Below are 20,898 nucleotides of genomic sequence, written 5' to 3' on the forward strand. Positions count from 1 at the left end.
TTTTTTTAATGTATTTTTAAATAAATTCAGACAAAAATATAGCATCATCTCATTGACCCTTGCTTGCATTTTGTCTTGTTAGCTAGTGAACACTTACATTTCATAATTTTCCTTTATTTCAGAAAAAGCCCCTCACTGCTGTCATAAAAGAGGTTTGTGACAAGTAAGTGTGTGTTTTTAAGGTGTTTGTGTGTTTTTCCATCACTGAAATATCTGTGTATATTTTTCCATGATGTAAAATAGCTGTTTTAGTAAAGGGTGTTGTATTATTTTTGCAGGTGGAATCTTCCGGGTCCTGACAACTATGCTCTGCAGTATGCAGATGGGATCCAGACGTACATCACTGAATCTGTAGGTCATTTCCACCTAGATATGTGTATGAGCTTGTTAGTGTCTGTGTATGGGGACTATAATCCAGTCATTTGTGCTTCACTTATCTGACGGTGTATATTTGTTGTTGGCCTTGGGTGGGGTCAGACATGGACTTCATGTTGTGGCTGTTTTTGTCTGTCTGACTGTATTGTGATTCCTGGGGATGTGACTGAGAGAGCTGATGAAAGTGTGTAGTATTATGTGTCTGTATCATCAGATGTGCGCGTGTGTGTGTGTGTGTGTGTGTGTGTGTGTGTGTTTGTGTGTGTGTGTGTGTGTGTGTGTGTGAAGTGAGAGTGTGGAGATTGTGAGTTCCCAGACAAGTAGAGGCAAAGGCTTGAATTACAGTTGTGCACATAAACCACCAAGCCTTAGGCTGTTCTCCAAATGGGTTTTTGGACACCGTAAGTAGGGCCCTTCAAGTGCCAGCAGCATCTGCAGCAGATTTCCAGACGCTCACTCTGAGAGCTTGAAAATAAACTAGTAGTGATGCAATACTACAGACAAAAACAACACAACACAACTCCTTTGCCATATTTAATCAACACTCTACTAAAGACTGCCTTTCTGTCTTGACTGTTCTTTTTTCTTTCTTTTTTGTCTTTCGTGACTGTTCTTTTGTTACTACACCGCGTTCCAAATTATTATGCAAATGGTATCTTTTCCTGATTTTTATAATTAGTCAATGCAAATGACAGTCAGTATAATTTTCAAGTAATCAACCATTCGGGTATAATTCGAATTTTATTGAACAAACCTCCTAATGATCACAGTATTTATTTCAAAAATAAAAAACTGAAAATGCACTGTTCCAAATTATTATGCACAACAGAGTTAAAACATTGTATAGGTTGTAAAGAACTGAAAACAGCATTGCAGCATTGGGTGGTCATATTTACTGAAATCAAAAGCGATTTCAATAAAAAAACATCCTAACAGGGCAAGTTACAACTTAACATAGGACCCCTTCTTTGATATCACCTTCACAATTCTTGCATCCATTGAACTTGTGAGTTTTTGGAGAGTTTCTGCTTTAATTTGTTTGCAGGATGTCAGAATAGCTTCCCAGAGCTTCTGTTCTGATGCAAACTGCCTCCCACCCTCATAGATCTTTTGCTTGAGGATGCTCCAAAGGTTCTCAATCTGGTTGAGGTCAGGGGAGGATGGTGGCCATACCATGAGTTTCTCATCTTTTATGCAGATAGCAGCCAATGACACAGATGTATTCTTTGCAGCATGAGATGATGCGTTGTCATACGTGAAGATGATTTTGCTACGGAAGGCATGGTTCTTTTTTTGTTCCATGGAAGAAAACGGTCAGTCAAAAAATCGACATACTTTGCCGAGGTAATTTTCACACCTTCAGGGACCCTAAAGGGGCCAACCAGCTCTCTCCTTATGATTCCGCCCAAAACATGACTCCACCACCTCTTTGTTGAAGTCGCAGCCTTGTTGGGACATGGATCATCCACTACTCCATCCATTAGGAACATTCAGGGATGCACGACACTCATCAGTAAACAAGACTGTTTGAAAATTAGTCTTGATGTATGTCTGGGCCCACTGCAACCATTTCTGCTTGTGAGCATTGGTTAGGAGTGGCCGAATAGTAGGTTTATGCACAACTGCAAGCCTCTGGACGATCCTACACCTTGAGGTTTGTGGGACTCCAGAGGCACCAGCAGCTTCAAATACCTGTTTGCTGCTTTGTAATGGCATTTTAGCAGCTGCTCTCTTAATCCGATGAATTTGTCTGGCAGAAACCTTTCTCATTCTGCTTTTACCTGCACAAAGCCATCTGTGCTCTGAATCAGCCACAAATCTCTTCACAGAACAATGATCACGCTTAAGTTTTTGTGAAATATCTAATGTGTTCATACCTTGTCCAAGGCATTGCACTATTTAACGCTTTTCGGCAGCAGAGAGATCCATTTTCTTTCCCATATTGCTTGAAACCTGTCGCCTGCTTAATAATGTGGAACGTCCTTTTTAAGTACTTTTCCTTTAATTGGGCATATCTTGCAAATTATTTATCACAGGTGTCTGAGATTTATTTCAGTGGTCCAAAGAGCCATTAGACACAATACCATCCGTGAGTTTAATTGAAAAACTAAAAAATGTATGTTTATGATACTTGCATCCAATTTGCATAATAATTTGGAACGCGGTGTATTTTTCTTTCTTTAATTTTTTCTTATTCTTTTATTGTCTTTCTTGACTGTTCATTCTATTTTTCTTTTTTTGTCTTTCTTTGTCTTTCTTGACTTTATTTCTTTCTTGACTGATCCTCCTTTTTGGTCTTTCTTGACTGTTCTTTTATTCTTTCTTGGCAGTTTATTCTTGACTGTTCTTTCTCTTTTCCTTTTATATTTTTCTTTATTCACTATTCTTTCTTTTTGGTCTTTCTTGGCTGTTCTTTTGTTCTTTCTTTTGTTCTGTCTTCCTCTCTTGTCTGTTCTTTTTTTTCTTTCTTTCTTTTTTTGTCCTTCTTGACTTTCTTTCTTGATTGTTCTTTCTTGGCTGTTCCTTTTCTTTCTATATTTTGTCTGTCTTGACTTTCTTTTTTGGCTGTTCTTTGTTTTTGGTCTTTCTTGACTATTCTTTTGTTCTTTCTTTTTTCCTTCTCTAATTCTGTCTTTCTTGGCTGTTCTTTCCTGACTGTTCTTTTTCTTTCTTGAGTGTTCTTTTGTTCTTTCTTAGTTGTTTTTTTCTTGATTGTTCTTTCGTTCTTTCTTTCTTGGCTGTTCTTTCTTTCTATATTTTTTGTCCTTCTTGACTTTCTTTCTTGGCTGTTCTTTCTTTCTTGATTTGTTCTTTCTTAATTTCTTGGCAGTTTTTTTTTTTGACGGTTCTTTCTTTCTTGATTTGTTCTTTCTTGACAGTTTTTTTCTTTCTATGTTTTTGTCTTTCTTTTTTGGCTGTTCTTTCTTTTTAGTCCTTGAATATTCTTTCTGTAATTCCGTCTATTTTGTCTTTCTTGGCTGTTCATTCTTGGCTGTTCTTTTGTTCTTTCTCTCTTGGCTGTTCTTTCTTGACCGTTCTTTTATTCTTGGCTGTTCTTTTTTTTTCTATGTTTTTGTCTTTCTTTTTTGGCTGTTCTTTCTTGACTGTTAAAAATGTTTTATGTTTTGTCGAAGAAAATGTGTTTTTTGGGGTGATGTTGAGCTAATTTAGTTTTGTTCTCTTTGTTTGAATTTTAGAAATGTTAAACTGATTATCTCTTTTTGTTTTGTTTTTGTCTTAAAGCAATAAAGAGGTTTTGGACCTTTTTTCTGGACTGTTCTTGTCCGTTCGTTCTGTCTGTGTGTCTTTCTTGCTTGCTTTATTGTTCTTTTTGTCATTCTTATTTGTTTTTGTCATTCTGACTTTATTTGTATCCATCTTTGTCTGTCTTGTTTTTTGGTTTCTTGCTATCTGTCTGTCTCTTTTTTACACACATTTGTACCAGTGAAAACAATGTCTAATAATAACACTATCACTTCCTGTACACTAACTGTTGGCTACTTTATGACTTTTGTTCTAGAACCGCCTAGACATAAAAAATGGCAGCATCCTGCGTTTAACCAAAGCACCAGTGAGTATCACACAACCTCATGTGCCCAAAATGGTCATTTTGCAACCAGAGTTTGACAACAACAGTATTTAACTCGCACAGTGTATCTAAACACATCTGTTCACTCATTCTTTTTGTTAGTGTCAAATGTACACAACCACAGTACCATGTAATGGCCACATTTTCTTGCTTGGTGATTTATAACACTATATTTGTCAGGGCCGTTGTGCTGAAGATCTGTATAAAGGCATTCAGAGTTCAGACTCCGGCGTGCGCTGTGACTCTCTGAAGTTGCTTGCTGATGTCTCCACTGACATCACATTTGCTCAAGAGTTTATCAGCCGTGATGGACACTCCCTGCTCGTCAAGATAGTAGAGGACGCTCACGAGTCAGTTTCCTGCATGTCTATTCTTTGTCTTATGACATTTTTATTACTGTTCAAAGTTAAGTATAAACCAGTAAAAATATGATTTTTCTTTCTCCAGGGCTCCTCTGATAATGACACACACTCTCACTGCTTTCATGGAGCTTATGGATCATGGCATTGTGTCCTGGGAGAATCTGTCCAGTGTCTTTACCAAAAAGGTACTAAAGCTACACACACTTAATTGGTTACCTAGTTACCTATGTCTATTTTTACTATTCACTTGTATTTGTTTTTCAGATCGCCAGTTTTGTGAATGCAAAGGTTCTGGACACGTCTATCCAGCAGGTGTCACTGGCTATCCTGGAGAGCATGGTGCTCAGCAGCAATAGTCTGTTTAATGAGGTCAAACAGGAAATCACCCTGGAGAGACTCATTTCCCATCTGCAGGTGTAAGTACAGAAGTGGGCGCTTGATTATTTGTATTGCCAATGTTTATTTTATGGGTGTGGAAGAGGAACTACAATAGACGGGGGTATGAAATACACCACATAAAAGACAATAGATGACAATCATGATTCTACATTGAGGTTCATTTATGCTGAAAACAGTGACTAACATACGGTTTCAATAGCAGATGTCTAATAACAGTTTACAATGCTTACTAAAACAAAGTCCAGCAACAGTAAATTGAATAATCATAAAAGCACCATTGTTTAAATTAATTCACTTTAATAATTACATTATCAAATTACACAGCAGTTGCATTCCATTCAAAAAGAGAAATATATTTCTAGAGGGCGTCATTGTCCTATCTTCTGCTCAACACACAAATAAACGTTACTTCCTTTGTCATGCAAGTGAATGTTTCTTCCTCTTTCTGAAAATACCTTTCGGTTTGACTTGTAGATATTAATCACATTTAAGATTAGCATGTGTTCGATTTTTAAATCAGCATTCTAACATAAACATTTCTCATTTTCCCTGTTTTTTTCTGATGTTCCGTAGAACAAACCAGCAGCTACAGACTAAGGCCATGGCTCTGCTGATGGCGATGCTGCTGGCTGGTGGCGAGGCAGACAGACAGGTGAGAGGATGAGAGCTTAATGTTTTGTCTCTCTGATATCTAAGTTTTGCTGCCACTGTCTGTTGGGATAACAGTAGTGCAATCAAAATAAGTTCACCTTTTATTAGTTAAAGGGATAGTTGACCCAAAAATTAAAATTCTGTCATTAATTGGTCACCCTCATGTCATTCCAAACCCGTAAGACCTTCATTCATCTTCAGAACACAAATTATGGATTTCATCAAAGATATTTTTGATGAAATCCAAGAGCTTTCTGACCCTGCATAGCAGCACAACTACCACGTTTAAAGCCCAGAAACATACTTTTTGTGCATAAAACAAATAACGACTTTATTCAACAATTCTTCTTTTCTGTGTCAGTCTTCGATGTGCGTTCATGAGAGTACCATGAGTTCTCGTAGCTTCCTAACATTAAGGTTGAACTACTGATGTTACTTGGACTATTTTAACAATGTTCTTACTACCTTTCTGGGCCTTGAACGTGTCAGTTGCATTGGAAAATGTCAGATTTTGTTTAATAAAACTGGTTTAAATGATATTGCATATTATTTTTGGGTGTGTTTCTGAACTTGAAATCATTTCAGGAGCTCTTTGAATTTCTTGAGAAGAGGAACCTACGCCAGTATATTCACAAGGTGAGAAAGTTTTGAAGCTCTTGCTCATTCATGTTTTAAAAAAATCCTGTCACAGTGAACATTTCCAATCACAATCTCAATATATACTTGACTTCTAACAACATGTGACCCTGGACCACAAAACCATAAGGCCCACTTTTTTGAAATTGAGATTTATATTTATCATCTGAAAGCTGAATAAATAAGCTTTACATTGATGTATGGTTTGTTGGGATTGGATTATTTGGCCAAGATACAACTATATGAAAATCTGTAATCTGAGGGTGCAAAAAAGAAAAATATTGCCTTTAAGGCGAGACACTGCAGGTGAATAGGGTAAAAAAAATTTAACTAATAGTTATCACCATAGTTACTCAGTTAATTGATTACATTGATAATTGCAAACATTTTTGGTATTACAAGTTTTTAAAAATGTTAGGTTTAAATATGCAAATGAGGCATTATTTAATGAAATATGTACTAATTTGCATACATTTCTAGTACAAAAATCTAAACACTGAATCAAGACAGTTTCAAAATTCTTGTTTATTTTTTTTTACATATTAGAGTCAAATGTTTTTACAGAGGGAATTTTGGGTATCTCATTCGTCATGCCATAATTCAGAAAAAACAGACAGAAAACAATGCATTTTTTACCATTTTGGGGGGAATAAAATGTATAAAATCAAGCAAATTATATATGAACAAATCCCTCTGTAAAAACCTTCAGAATATAGACAGGAATAAACATGTAAAGTTTGGTGTGTGTAAGTGCTACTGAAGTGGAGATTTATGGCTCAGTGTAGGAGAAAAAACTCTTTTTGTGAAAACGGCCTTTAAAAATATGCATTGTAATTGTAATCTATTGACACAAATAGATAAAATGCTATGAAAGAAACAATGAACAGTCAGTGCCTTTTGGGTGTTTTCTTTCCACTAGTCTGAAAAAAAAAAAACACTTAATGAAACACCAAAAAACCCAAAATCTCAAACTTGACAGGTGCATGTTTTTCCCTGCAGTGTCTCCCCTTAAAGTTGTCCAAATAAAGTTCTTAGCAATGCATATTACTAATCAAAAATTAGCTTTCGATATATTTATGGAAGGAAATTTACTAAATATCTTACTTGAACAGGATCCTAATGATTTTTGGCACAAAAGAAAAATCGATAATTTTGACCCATACAATGTATTGTTGGCTATTGCTACAAATAATACCCATGCTACTTATGACTGGTTTTGTGGTCCAGGGTCACATATAAACATTAAATATCATGTAACATATCTGATGCTGTTTGCAGAACATCATCCACAGCTCTAGTTCAGTTGGAGATGAGATGGCCCACTACCTGTATGTGCTGCAGACGGTCCGTCTCAACCACCTGGAGGCCCGTATGAGGACGCCTCTAGACTCTTACAACCAGGTTTGCTTTCATTCTGCATCTTTATGTGATTTTTTTGGAGTTGCTCAGTGCAGTTTTATTTCTCACACAACATTTCTCTGATGTTCTTTAGGACCAGAGGGACATGCTTCATGGACTCAGGCAGGCTGCGTTTGAGACGGAAAGCGAGAGCAGTTTGAGTAACGAACGTAGACGTTCCCTTTGCGCTAAAGAATTTAAGAAACTGGGCTTCTCTGTGAGTATGACAAAAACTTTAAGTGTGAATACTGCTCCATGACGAACCTCAAATCCTAAATTCGAGTGTGTTTGTGTGTTAGAATAACAGTAACCCTGGTCAGGACCTGAGCCGGTGTCCTCCGGGTCTCCTGGCGTTGGACACCATGGCGTATTTTGCCTCTCGTTACCCTGATGCTTACAGCAGGGTGAGTGAAAAATGTCACTATATGAATGCATCTACACTACCAGTCAAAAGTTTTTGATTGGTAATTTGAAGATTTTTAATGTTTTAACAAAACATTTATTTGATACAAAATACAGCAAAAACAGTAATATTGTAATTTTTTTTACTATTTAAAATAACTGCTATCTATTTGAATGTATTTTAAAATGTATTTTATTCGAAGCTGTGATTTCAAAGCTGAATTTTCAGTATCATCATTTTTGCAGTGCCACATGATCTTTCAGAAATCATTCTAACATGCTGATTCGCTGTTCAAAAAACGTATTATTATAATTATTATTATCAATATTTAAAACATTTTTTTTCAGGATTATTTGATGAATAGAAAGATCCAAAGATCAGCATATTATAGAAATGAATACTTCTGAACTTTCTATTTATCTAAGAAACCTGAAAAAATCTACTTAGCAGTTTTCAACATAATGATAAAAATAATAAATGTTTTTGAGTAGCAGTCTGAAGGATTGTGTGACTGGGGAAAGGATGTAAAAAATTCAGCTTTAAAATCACATGAATAAATTGCATTTTAAAATATTTTTAAAATCTTACTAAAAATCGTACTGTTCAAAAACTTTTGGCTGGTAGTGTATAATAGTATGTCTAGGCCCATAATTGTTTGTCTCTCTGTCTCAGTTTGTGCTCGAGAACAGCAGCAGAGAGGACAAGCACGAGTGTCCGTTTGCCCGCAGCAGCATTCAGCTCACTCTCATCTTGTGCGAGATCTTGCGCATCGGAGAACCCCGTGAGTGAACTGACACAGCGCTGGAGATGGTGGCGATGATCAGATGATTTTATAGTCTTTGGTGTCACATGATCCTGCAGAAAACATTCTATATTCTCGTGCCATTATATGTTTTCATATAATGGTTTTACTGGTATCTCTTCCGCAGCTTCTGAGACCGGTTCAGACTATCATCCCATCTTTTTCGCTCAAGACCGACTGCTGGAAGAGCTTTTCTGCATCTGCATTCAGCTCCTCAACAAGACGTGGAAGGAGATGAGAGCCACGCAGGAAGACTTTGATAAGGTAGATCATCACCTCCACCATATCTGTGCTGCTGATAGGGACTTTTTCACATCCTCTTTCCTTTTCATTATGTTGGTCAGCTCATACCATCTCTGACCAGGGTTACTGCTACCTTAAAATAAAGCTGAAATAAACTGTAAATATTAAAAACTAAATTTAACCTAGGAAAACTGAAGTCAAAAGTTTACCTACACCTCGCAGAATCTGCAAAATGTTAGTTTACCAAAATAAGAGGGATCATACAAAATGCATGTTATTTTTTTTTATTTAGTACCGACCTGAATAAGATATTTTACATTAAAGATATATCATAAAAGTCTATATGTAGTCCAGAAGAGAAAATAATAGTTAAATTTATAAAAATGACCCTGTTCAAAAGTTTACATACACTTGATTCTTAATACTGTGTTGTTACCGGAATGATCCACAGCTGTTTTTTGTTTGGTGATAGTGAGTCCCTTGTTTGTCCTGAACAGTTAAACTGCCCGATGTTCTTTAGAAAAGTCTTTTAGATCCCACAGTCTTTGGGTTTTTCAGCATTTTTGTGTATTTGAACTCTTTCCAACAATGACTAGGATTTTGAGATCCATCTTTTCACACTGAGGACAACTGAGGGACTTGTATGCAACTTTTACAGAAGGTTCAAACGCTCACTGATGCTCCAGAAGAAAAACAATGTGTTAAAAGCTTTTTGAATTCAAAGATCAGGGTAAATTGAACTTACTTTGTCTTCTGGGAAACATGTAAGTATCTTCTGTAGCTTCTGAAGGGCAGTACTAACTGGAAAAATATATGATTTTTAGACAAAATATCTTCATTCTGTTCAAAAGTTTACACCCCCGGCTCTTAATGCATCGTGTTTGCTTCTGAAGCATCAGTGAGCGTTTGAATATTTTTTTTTTTTTCAGGATTCTTTGATGAATAAAAAGTTTACAGCATTTATTCATAATTTAAACCTATTCCAACAATATAAGTCTTTGCTTTAATTTTTTATTAATTTAACACTTATTAAATAAAGGTATTAGAATAAATATTTCCTGACCCCAAACTTTTAAATAGTAGTTTATATTGTTACAAAATATAATTTTAAATAAATGCTGTTCTTTTAAATGTTTTATTAAAAAAAAATGATTACAGGTTCCAACAAAATATTAAGCACCACAACTGTTTTCAACATAGATAATAAATCCTCATATTAGAATGATTTCTGAAGGATCATGTGACACTGAAGACTGGAGTAATGATGCTGAAAATTCAGTTTTGCATCACAGGAATAAATTACACTTTAAAATATATTCATATAGAAAACTCTTTTTTTTTTAACCCTGAAATAATATTTCACAATATTACATTTTTTTTCTGGATTTTTGATCAAATAAATACAGCCTTGATTAGCATAAGAAACTTCTTTAAAAAACATTAAAAATCTAACTGAACCTAAACTTTTGACTGGCAGTGTATTAAGAACATTAATTTGAAAATAAATTGCATTATGGACCTAAAATGATCTGTGAATGCTATATCATGTTGACTTTAAAGATGTAAACAAGTCATTAGAAAACTAGTGTATTGTTGAAGTTTTATTGCCTATTATTTTAAAATCAAAGTGTGTTTATCACTTCTTGAAAGCTTTAATTTGCAATTCAATCACACAGATGTGGCTGCAGCAGTGATTTATAGTTTATAGAACAAATGGATATTGATCGGTTCATCTGGACGTGTCTGAGAAATGTCAACCTAGTGGAATGACAAGCATGCCGCTCCTCAGCCAAACAGACAAACTCCTTCTTTTAAGTGCTTTTGTGTATATCAACATTCCCTAAATTGTTGCGTCTCCTTTTCTGATGTTAAAGAAAACTATTCAGCGCTGCAACAAAACAGACCTCCGTTTAATAACCGCTTTCAGGCCATAAACCCCGTGACCTTTGTGACCTTCCAGCCATCCAGCTGACCGGCCTGTCTTTTGTTTTCGCTTATCGTCGCCCCCACCACACCAACCGCGTGGGCAGAGACTTTATAAAGGGGTATTAGAGGAACAAAAGGAATCCCGCTTCCTAGCAGAAATACACATCAGCAGTAAACCACATCCCAAAAATAGCTTAGTGTTTTGAAATGTCAAAATAGCATTTTCAGTGCCCTTTTTGTCTTTATTCGAGGTTTTTTGGAAACGTAAATGAGTTAAGAAACATGTGGCTCGGTGTTAAACGATTCAACAATTGACGTCAGACCTGAGAAAAGTTGAGCTCTTGGAAGGGAAATTACTCACACTGTGTGTGTGTGTGTGTGTGTGTGTGTGTGTGTGTGTGTGTGTGTGTGTGTGTGTGTGTGTGTGTGTGTGTTTTCTAATAACTTACTCATTTCACTGCTTTTTTTCCCTGCTTTCTTTGCACCCTGACTGTGCTGCTTGTCTTTAACGACCGTTAATAGTTGCTGGCATATTGCATTGCCGGCTGGTTTGCTGAGTTTATTGGTGGGCATATAGAGGGAGGGACCATACACTCTCTCTAACACATACACACACCCAAACACTAACACACACATGCTTAGTGTCACTGTGGTTGTGACGGGACTGCAGTTGCTGTTTTCACTATAGCTGAGGTAGGATGAGTGTTTTGTCTCTGTGTTGTAGGACGAGTGAACAAATAAATATGTTTGTTTTATTTTAATAATAAGAAGATTTAGATGCTATTAGTATGTACAGTCAACCCAAAAACTATTCAGACACCAGATATGATTTTTGAGATTGTTTTTACTAGTTGGTTAGTTCATTTATGTAAGTGAGGATAGCAAAATAAAATGTGACATACTATACCAAAACATTACCAGTAAAATTTGGGACCAAAAAATGTTCAGACATTTTGACCTGACCGTGTTTTGCTTAAGTGTTTTTCTTTACATTTTTACACCACATACTGAACTAAATTAAGCAATGCTTGGTAATTGGTCAACAATGTATTGATAGTTGTGTAAATATTGTCATATTAACAGTTATCTGAATTTTTGGTTGATTGTACATGTACATACCTTTTTATCAGAGTTATGTGACGAATTTGAAAAGGTGAATTTGTTCTGACTCATTTCATAATTTATCTTTTTGATTCTTTTAAAAAGTAAAAAAAAAATGTTTATGATCAGGAAATATTTATGTGTCACACTCTCCTATAGCTACATGGTGAGTAGACAGGCCCCATAATTTTGAGGTAAATGTGTTCAAAAAGTGTGAGCATTTTTGTACGGAGGGTACATTTTTTTTTTTTTTAAGGAAGTGAGGGTAAAATATTAAAATTTCATTAAAAATAAACACCTGCAATGTATGCAGTTGGCATTAACACAGGCACACTTATAACAAAAAACGAAACTGAAAAGGACAAAAATGTCCATAAGGTCGCACAGGAGTTAACTTTGAAATCAGTATGATCAACTTTATGCCTTTTACAAAGAAAAATTGGATTCAAAATAAAACAAATCTCAGAAATTACACTTGAAATATTGTTAAAAATGTAATTATGGATTTACCTCAAATGTTTTTTTTTTTTATAAACAAGTACAATGTAGATGTAAGCTAAATCTAAATAGGTAAATATAACCCTTCTCATTAAATTATACATTACTGTGTTTCAGTAGTGACAAATTTGGGGAGAGGATAAATATTCCCAAACTTTCCAAAAATACAATATGAGAATTAACTGCACAATTACAAGAAATGTGTACCTATTTTATAATATGCATATATGTGACCCTGGCCCACAAAACCAGTCTTAAGTCGCTGGGGTATATTTGTAGCAATAGCCAAAAATACATAGTATGGGTCAAAATTATTGATTTTTCTTTTATGCCACAAATTTATTAGGAAATTAAGTAAAGATCATGTTCCATGAAAATTTTTTGTAAAATTCCTTTTATAAATATATCAAAATGTAATTTTTGATTAGTAATATGCATTAAGAACTTAATTTGGAGAACTTTAAAGGTGATTTTCTCAGTATTTTGATTTTTTTTGCACACTCAGATTGCAGATTTTCAAATAGATGTATCTCGGCCAAATATTGTCCTATCCCAACAAACCATATATCAATAGAAAGCTTATTTATTGAACTTTCATATGTATATATCTCTCAAATTTAACCTTATGACTGGTTTTGTGGTCCAGGGTCACATATTACCATTTTTTTGGAAAAAGACTTTATTTTCAAGACGTTTCCAACCAATTTTGTAGAATGGCCCAATAATAATAAATGTTTCTTGAGCAGCAAATAAGCATATTAGAATGATTTCTAAAGGAAAATTTTGCTTTCCCATCACAGGAATAAATTAAAACACAAATTAAACACTGACCATAATGTATTTTAACGATAATGTCATTTTTACAGCAGTTAATTAAGAATTTAGTTTGTTTTGTTTTCAAAACTGTTGACCTCAGAGTCTGCAGTGAGCAGTGTCTTTGTCATTGCAGTTCTGTCTGTGTCACAGTTGGACGCTTGCTGCAAGAGAAACCCATCATTTCAGTGTCCGTTTCTCCTCCCCTGCTGTTTCATTCAGGTTTCCCCATCACCCCTTTTAGTTCACCTCCATTCTCTTGACTTGATCCCCAGAGACATGTTGTTGAGGGGTGGGTGAGTGAGGTCAAGCGGTCTGTGTGCGAGTAGTCATCAAGGATTATTGGAGGAGACAGACACGCAGCGGGACATTGCAAATACAATATATCTGATTTAAAAAAAAAATCTTGTTACTTCTCTAAAGGTGATGCAGGTCGTCCGAGAGCAGATCACCAGGACTCTGTCCAGCAAACCCACATCTCTGGAGCTTTTCAAAAATAAGGTGAACGCACTGAACTACAGTGAGATCCTCAAACTGAGACAGACTGAGAGACTCCACCAAGAGGAGACGCTCGCTCCACCTGTGCTGTAAGTAGTAATGGAGGAAACCATTTTTTTGAATATTTAATTTAAATGAGCCAACTGCTTCAAAATAATTCACTGTTTCAAAGCTTTCAATATCAGTATTAATATTATTGTAATACTGTTGCTAGTTTGTACTTGTTCAGTTGTATTGACTAAAAGCTGCTTGCTAGAACTGTTACCTTCACTGAAGCCTCACGTTTAGACATCTATATTTATTTCCACCCTTTCGTGGCATTAAAAATGTCTACAGAATTATGAAACTCATCTGAGATGACGTAAAAACCATAAACCACCCTTGATCACAAAACCAGTCATAAGGGTCAATTTTTGATTTATGGTTTTATGGAATATAGACAATATTTGACTGAGATACAACTATTTGAAAATCTGGGATCTGAAGGTGCAAAAAAAAAAAAAAAAAAAAAAAAAAGATATATATATATAAAGAAAATCACCTTTAAGGTTGTCCAAATGAAGTTAAATAAAAGAAAAAGAAAATTGGTCATTTTGACCTATACAATGTATTTGTGTGATATAGACCTAAAGTGTATTGAATCATGATACCGAGTGTGAACGTACCTTGCATATCTCATCTCGGTTTGTGTCCAGCAGTCCGAAATCTGGGGTTAGTTAGCCGACGCTAACAACAGGTTGTCAATGAGAGTGAATCGGGCATCGGAGAAGCCATGTAAATAAATCACTGTTTTACGCCATTTACGAGGCACAAAGTAGCTCCACACTTCATTGGTAGACTTCCAAGGGCCCTGACATTTAAAACGAGACATTGAGAACTCAGAAAAAGCACCGGTAGTTTATTTACAAGAAGATTTATACAGACAGTACCTGGAAGAAATTTACCGGCCGCTGCCATCTTGAATTTAGTCACGATAAGTCGAGTGACGAGCAGGAAGGAAACTACAACCTGATAAGTTCCTTCCTGCTCGTCACTCGACTTATCGTGACTAAATTCAAGATGGCGGCGGCCGGTAAATTTCTTCCAGGTACTGTCTGTATAAATCTTCTTGTAAATAAACTAACTATTCACCTTCATTGACAACCTGTTGTTAGCATCGGCTAACTAACCCCAGATTTTGGACTGCAGGACACAAACCGAGATGAGATATGCAAGGTACGTTCACACTCGGTATGATTCAACACACTTTAGGTCAATATCACACCGGACTTCTCCTTTAAGATGGTTTTGTGGCTCAGGGTCACATATAGACACTGATTCAATGCAACCTAGTGGTGAACCATTGATATGACTAAACGTTTGAAAATGTTATGACCTAACGAAGGCTTGTTTGCTGAAATCATGTCGTTTTGAAGCTTTGAAGGTAGTGTTTCAAAACTTTAGAGAGTCTGTAACTGGCACAATTTCTCAGATATTGTTCTATCACTTGCATTTTCTTGTGTTTGTGTCTAGTGAGCTGAAGGAACGTCTAAAGCCAGAGCTTCTGGAGCTCATCAGACAGCAGAGACTGAACCGTCTCTGTCATGGAACGCTTTTCCGGAAGATCAGCAGCCGACGGAGGCAAGGTGAGAATGCATGCTCCTCTCAGACACCAAAAACATTATCAGGATCTTCTGTCTGGAGAAAATTGTAATTGTAAATTTTTTTTTTTGTTCCAGACAAGCTGTGGTATTGTCGGCTCTCTCCTAATCACAAAGTCTTGCACTATGGAGATGTGGAAGAAGACTCGGAGACTCCTTCTATTGAGGCTCTTCAGGAAAAGAGTGAGTCTCACTGCTGTAGGATGAGGAGTGGATTTGAGCAGGTGAATGCTGACCTTAGTCAAATAAATTGTTACATTTTGATATCCCCTCAGTTCCTGTCGCTGACATCAAAAATGTGGTAACTGGGAAAGACTGTCCTCACATGAAGGAGAACAAAGGGAAACAGACTAAGGTATGATGCTAATGTGCTTGTAGTGGTTTCTGTTCATTCTCAAAATTCAAATAAAATCAAATTTGACTAGAGATTCAGAATTGTTATTAATTCTAGATGATTATTTATCATTTAAGATGATCATTTTCAAATAAAAAAACAAAAACAATTATTATATATTTGGTGTTCTTAATTCGTTTCTATTTGATGTTATTTAAAATATCCCCTAAGATATTGTATATAATAAATATAATAAATACATTAAAATCAATTGTGTGTACACACTATATGTACACACACATTCAATATTGTAATTCTAGGTGCTCATTTCTAATCTAAATGAAATTTATCTAAATGAAATGTATTAATTTATATATTTAAGATAATCATTTTTTTTAATAATAAATGTATTAAATTATTACTTATCTGGTGTTCTTTAATTAGTTATATATGTGGTGTTCTTTAATTATATATTTTTATTTTATATAAACAAATACATACAAAATATTAAAATAATTAAATGCATTAAATTTAAAATTGCTAGTTATCTAAATTAAAAATGTAACACTAAAAACTAATATAAATTATTTTAAAATCTATAAGCAAATGTAGGCGTTACCATCATAATATTCAATATTAAAATTCTAGGTGATAATTTATCATTTAAAATGATCATTTTTAAATAATAAAAAAATATATGAATGATTATTTGGTATTATTTTGTTATTTATGTGGTTTAATTGTTTTTTTTTTAATTATATGTTTTATATAAAAATACATTAAAAGAATTAAAATAAATGTTTTGTATGTATATGTATATTTAAAAAGCATTAAAATATTAAAATTGTGTGTGTATATATTTTATTAATTATCTAAAATAAAACACTAAAAACTAAAATTAATTATTTAAAAATCTAAGTGAATTACATTATAACATTTAATATTATAATTCTAGGTGATGTTATAATTAAAGATGATAATTTTTAAATAATAAAAAAATTAAAATTATTTAATGTGGTGTTCTTTATTTATATATTTAATATAAAAATACATTCAAGTCATTCAAATCAATGCTGTGTGTGTATATTATTATTATTATTATTATTATTAAAATTTAATACATTAAATAAAAAATGACTAATTTTAATAATTATCTAAATGAAATATAAAACACTAAAAACTAAAACATTTTTTTTAAATGTATTCTTCAATTTAGGCTTTGCATTATAACAATTTGATGGATATTAATTGAGGATTTTTTAAAGGTTGCATTTAACAGTGTTTTTAAATGATTCATATTTTTAAAGATTGAATATTAGATTATGGCAGAGGTGGGCTAAATAAAAAATAGGGAAACAAGAATAAAATGAATGAAATATTTAATATTGACTTATAAATACTGATTAAAATCCAATATACTGTATAATACCAATATGCCGTGCATTCTTGAAATTTAGCATATTTATTTGGTTAATTCTCATTCATGGTCTTATTATAATAAGAATAATTTATTAGTTTATTTAAAAACAAATTGGCTTTGTGACATCAAAATTGAAACTGAACAGTATCAAAATAGGTGGAAAATGACCAAAATGTGTTGACTTTAAAACATTGGCATTAATTCAAAAGTTATTCAAATTTTGCAGGTTTTCTTCTTTCATTGGATAACAAAACTGAACTGTAACTGTGTTCTGGGTTGTGGTTGGTTTCGCAGGAAGTGTTGGACTTGGCTTTCAGCATCACATATGACGTTGAAGAGTACAGCTTGAATTTCATCGCCTCTTCCAGAACAGATGTGAGTTTAACATATTTTTCCACTACTGAACTGCTGGGAGCTCTGAGCTATTGTACTGTTAACTCAGCTCAACCATTGCTAATTTAACCGACTGGGAAAACTTTAGCAGCCCTAATTTTATCTTTCACTTCTTGTCTTTCAGTTCTGTCTATGGACAGATGGGCTTAACGTGCTTCTGGGTAAAGATATGAGCAGCGAGAGCATGCGCAGCGAACTAGAGATTCTCCTCTCTATGGAAATCAAGCTCCGCCTCCTAGACCTGGAAAACGTCCCGATCCCAGACACGGCACCGCCAATCCCCAAACCACCCAGCAACTTCAACTTCTGCTACGACTTCAGCCAAGCCGAACAATAACACAAGAGCCATAAGCATGTGGTCCGCAGCGGTTATTATTGCATTGCCAAGACAGGAAACAACTGGAAATGGCCACTCGGTGGCAGCAGAAATGCAGGTTTCAGATTGGAAGACGTTTGATAGTATTACAGAGCTTGATAAGGAGAGAGAAAGAGCACTTTGTAATTGCAGAACGTGTTTGTTTGAGCTGTAATATAAGTGCCTTGCGTTGAGTGGTTTTATTAGTTAAAGGCCTATTGTATCTAACGTGCCTTTTTTGTCAAAACGCACACTTTTTGTGGTACTTTTCCCCTTTTTACTTATTTAGCTTCTACCAAAATTGTACTAAAAGGCATTCAATGGCAACAAGCAGCTTATTTGGGAGGGGGAAAAAAGAATCAAGTGTATGTTATAAACATTTGGACTTGAAAAAAAAAAAAGTTTGTTCCCTTCATGATTGTGGGAATGGTACTCATCTGGTATGATGTTATACAGTTTAAATGGTTAGTTCACCCAAAAATGACAATTCTGTCATTAAAGGAACACTCCACTTTTTTTTGAAAATAGGCAAATTCTCCAACTCCCCCCGAGTTAATAAGTTGAGTTTTACCGTTTTGAAATCCATTCAGCCGTTCTCCTGTTCTGGCGATATCACTTTTAGCATAGCTTAGCATAGATCATTGAATCCTATTAGACCAATAGCATCGCGTTCAAAAATGACCAACGAGTTTCCATATTTGTCCTATTTAAAACTTGACTTTTCTGTAATTATATCGTGTACTAAGACCTGCGGAAAATGTAAAGCTGCGATTTTCTAGGCTGATAAGTTTAGGAACTACACTTCTATTCTGGAGTAATAGTCAAGGAAGTTTGCTGCCGTAACATGGCCGAAGTAGGCGCAGTAATATCACGGCGGTCACATTGAACGTTAACTTGCTGGGAACTAATTTCAGGCGCTGCGTGATATTACTCCGCCTGCTGCGTCCATATTACGGCAGCAAACTTCCTTGACTATTACGCCGGAATGGAAGTGTAGTTCCTAATCTTATCGGTCTAGAAAGTCACAGCTTTACATTTTCCGCCGGTATTACTACACGATATAACTACAGAAGAGACCAGTTTTAAATAGGACAAATGTCGAAACTTGTTGGTCATTTTTGAACGCGATGCTATTGGTCTAATAGGATTCAATGATATATGCTAAGCTATGCTAAAAGTGATATCGCCAGAACAGGAGAACGGCTGAATGGATTTCAAAACGGTAAAACTCAACTTATTAACTCGGGGGGAGTTGGAGAATGAGCCTATTTCCAAAAAAAGTGGAGTGTTCCTTTAATTACTCACCCTCATGTCGTTCCAAATGCGTCTTCAGAACACAAATTAAGATATTTTTGATGAAATCCGAGAGCTTTGATACGTTCAAGACCTAGAAAGGTAGTAAGGACATCGATAAAATAGTCCATGTGACATCAGTGGTTCAACTGTAAATTTATGAACGTGTCAGTTGTGCTGCTGTCTATACAGGATTTCGTCAAAAATATTTTAATTTGTGTTGTGAAGATGAACGAAAGTCTTATGGGTTTGGAACAAAATTAAGGTGAGTAATTAATGACAGTTTTCATTTTAGGTTCAGTTTGCTGGAATAAATAGGTGATCAATATGTTTGGTACTGAAGTGGGATTAAACTCCATATGGAAAATGGTTTGGAGTTCTAATAATTTGTGTGTTATTAGAGGAGTAGTTTGGCCAAGTGGTTTGGTGTGATTTCTTGATGTACATAATTTCCCTTCATTTTATTTTTGGTCCAACTACTCCGTTTTGCTATAGCCAGTTTCCCTTTGGTTTAAAATACAACTAGCCGTGTAGGATTTTAAACTGGTATTTTGTATGGAAGATAATCATGTTTTGGCTAAAGATCTAAATGTGGTTTAATCGCCATGTAACAAGCACTTCATCGTATGTTGATTTATAATGCATACAATGCATCAAGATCAAAAATGTATGTGGTGGCATTTTAAAATGCATTAATAGAGCTGACAACTTTAATGTGTGGAAAAATATACAGGATTTGTGATAACCACTTGTGTAATCCACTGATATTGATCTAATGACAACATTGATCTAGCAAAAAAAAGAAAAAGAAAATCCATGTACTGTATTTGCTGTTTTGTATATAGCTTTACTTGTTAAACTTTTGGTTTTGCCTAACAATCTTGATCAACGATGTGGCCACTTTACCAGCTGACAATGGTACGTGATATTAATTCAAGATTTGTTTATCCTTTATATGGAATTAAAGAATATATATTATTATTATAATAGCCTTAATGTCTTTTATTGTGTGCATTTATTCAACTTTCAGTATAACAGTGTCTGCTAAAAATTTATTCAAGTTAGTTAGAATATATACATGGGCCATTCTATAGAATTGGTTCAAAGTCAGAGTTGGATATGTCTTGGAAAGAAAAGTTTTTTTTTTTTTTTTTTTTTTTTTTTTTACAAATTTTGTTTGTATGCTAATTGTATAATATCCAAGTTACACTTTTCAGTAGTTAATTCTCATTGGTTTTTTTTAGAAAGTTTTGGAATATTTGTCCACTCCCCAAATTTGTCACTACCGAAACACAGTAATATATAATTTAATTAAAAGGGTTATATTGACCTATTAAGATATTGCTAACATCCTCCTTGTAAATATATTTTTGCTGTTTTATTAAAAAGTTTTCAGAGGTAAATCAATAATTATGATTTTAACAATATTTTAAGTGTGATTTATGAGATTTGTTGTATTTTGAATCCAATTTTTCTTTGTAAAAGGCATAAAGTTATTCACACTGATTTCAAAGTTAAAGATTCATCAGTTTGAATATACACTGAACCAAACACTATCATCTTAGTTGATACTTTATTTTTGACAAAAAAATCCCATGTTTCGGTAGCGACTAATGTTTTGGTTTTCGACCACATCACATTAGAGAATTTTAACATACTAAAAATTTGCAATAAAATGCAAAAATTACTTCAATATCATTTTCATAAGTTGAAATTTAGGGGTTAGGGTTCGGTACAGCCACCTCCCAATTGGAAGTACCCAATAAATG

General features: G+C 34.5%; 1 protein-coding gene across 1 annotated transcript in view; it reads left to right on the forward strand.

Moving 5' to 3' along the window:
- Positions 1-20,116, forward strand: part of elmo3 (engulfment and cell motility 3) — a 33,757-nt gene extending 13,641 nt beyond the window's left edge. The window contains exons 3-21 of the mRNA XM_073831860.1: positions 123-163; positions 279-351; positions 3,896-3,946; positions 4,145-4,314; positions 4,412-4,511; positions 4,591-4,742; positions 5,299-5,377; positions 5,962-6,012; positions 7,291-7,413; positions 7,505-7,627; positions 7,710-7,814; positions 8,486-8,594; positions 8,743-8,879; positions 13,620-13,783; positions 15,207-15,319; positions 15,413-15,517; positions 15,610-15,689; positions 17,383-17,463; positions 17,606-20,116. Coding sequence (XP_073687961.1) covers positions 123-163; positions 279-351; positions 3,896-3,946; positions 4,145-4,314; positions 4,412-4,511; positions 4,591-4,742; positions 5,299-5,377; positions 5,962-6,012; positions 7,291-7,413; positions 7,505-7,627; positions 7,710-7,814; positions 8,486-8,594; positions 8,743-8,879; positions 13,620-13,783; positions 15,207-15,319; positions 15,413-15,517; positions 15,610-15,689; positions 17,383-17,463; positions 17,606-17,818 — 2,070 coding nt within the window. The 3' untranslated portion in view covers positions 17,819-20,116. The remainder of the gene's footprint in view (positions 1-122; positions 164-278; positions 352-3,895; positions 3,947-4,144; positions 4,315-4,411; positions 4,512-4,590; positions 4,743-5,298; positions 5,378-5,961; positions 6,013-7,290; positions 7,414-7,504; positions 7,628-7,709; positions 7,815-8,485; positions 8,595-8,742; positions 8,880-13,619; positions 13,784-15,206; positions 15,320-15,412; positions 15,518-15,609; positions 15,690-17,382; positions 17,464-17,605) is intronic.
- The last annotated feature ends 782 nt before the right edge of the window (positions 20,117-20,898 follow it).

Source organism: Garra rufa, chromosome 25 (genome assembly GCF_049309525.1).
Source record: "Garra rufa chromosome 25, GarRuf1.0, whole genome shotgun sequence".
NCBI classification, from domain to species: Eukaryota; Metazoa; Chordata; class Actinopteri; order Cypriniformes; family Cyprinidae; genus Garra; species Garra rufa.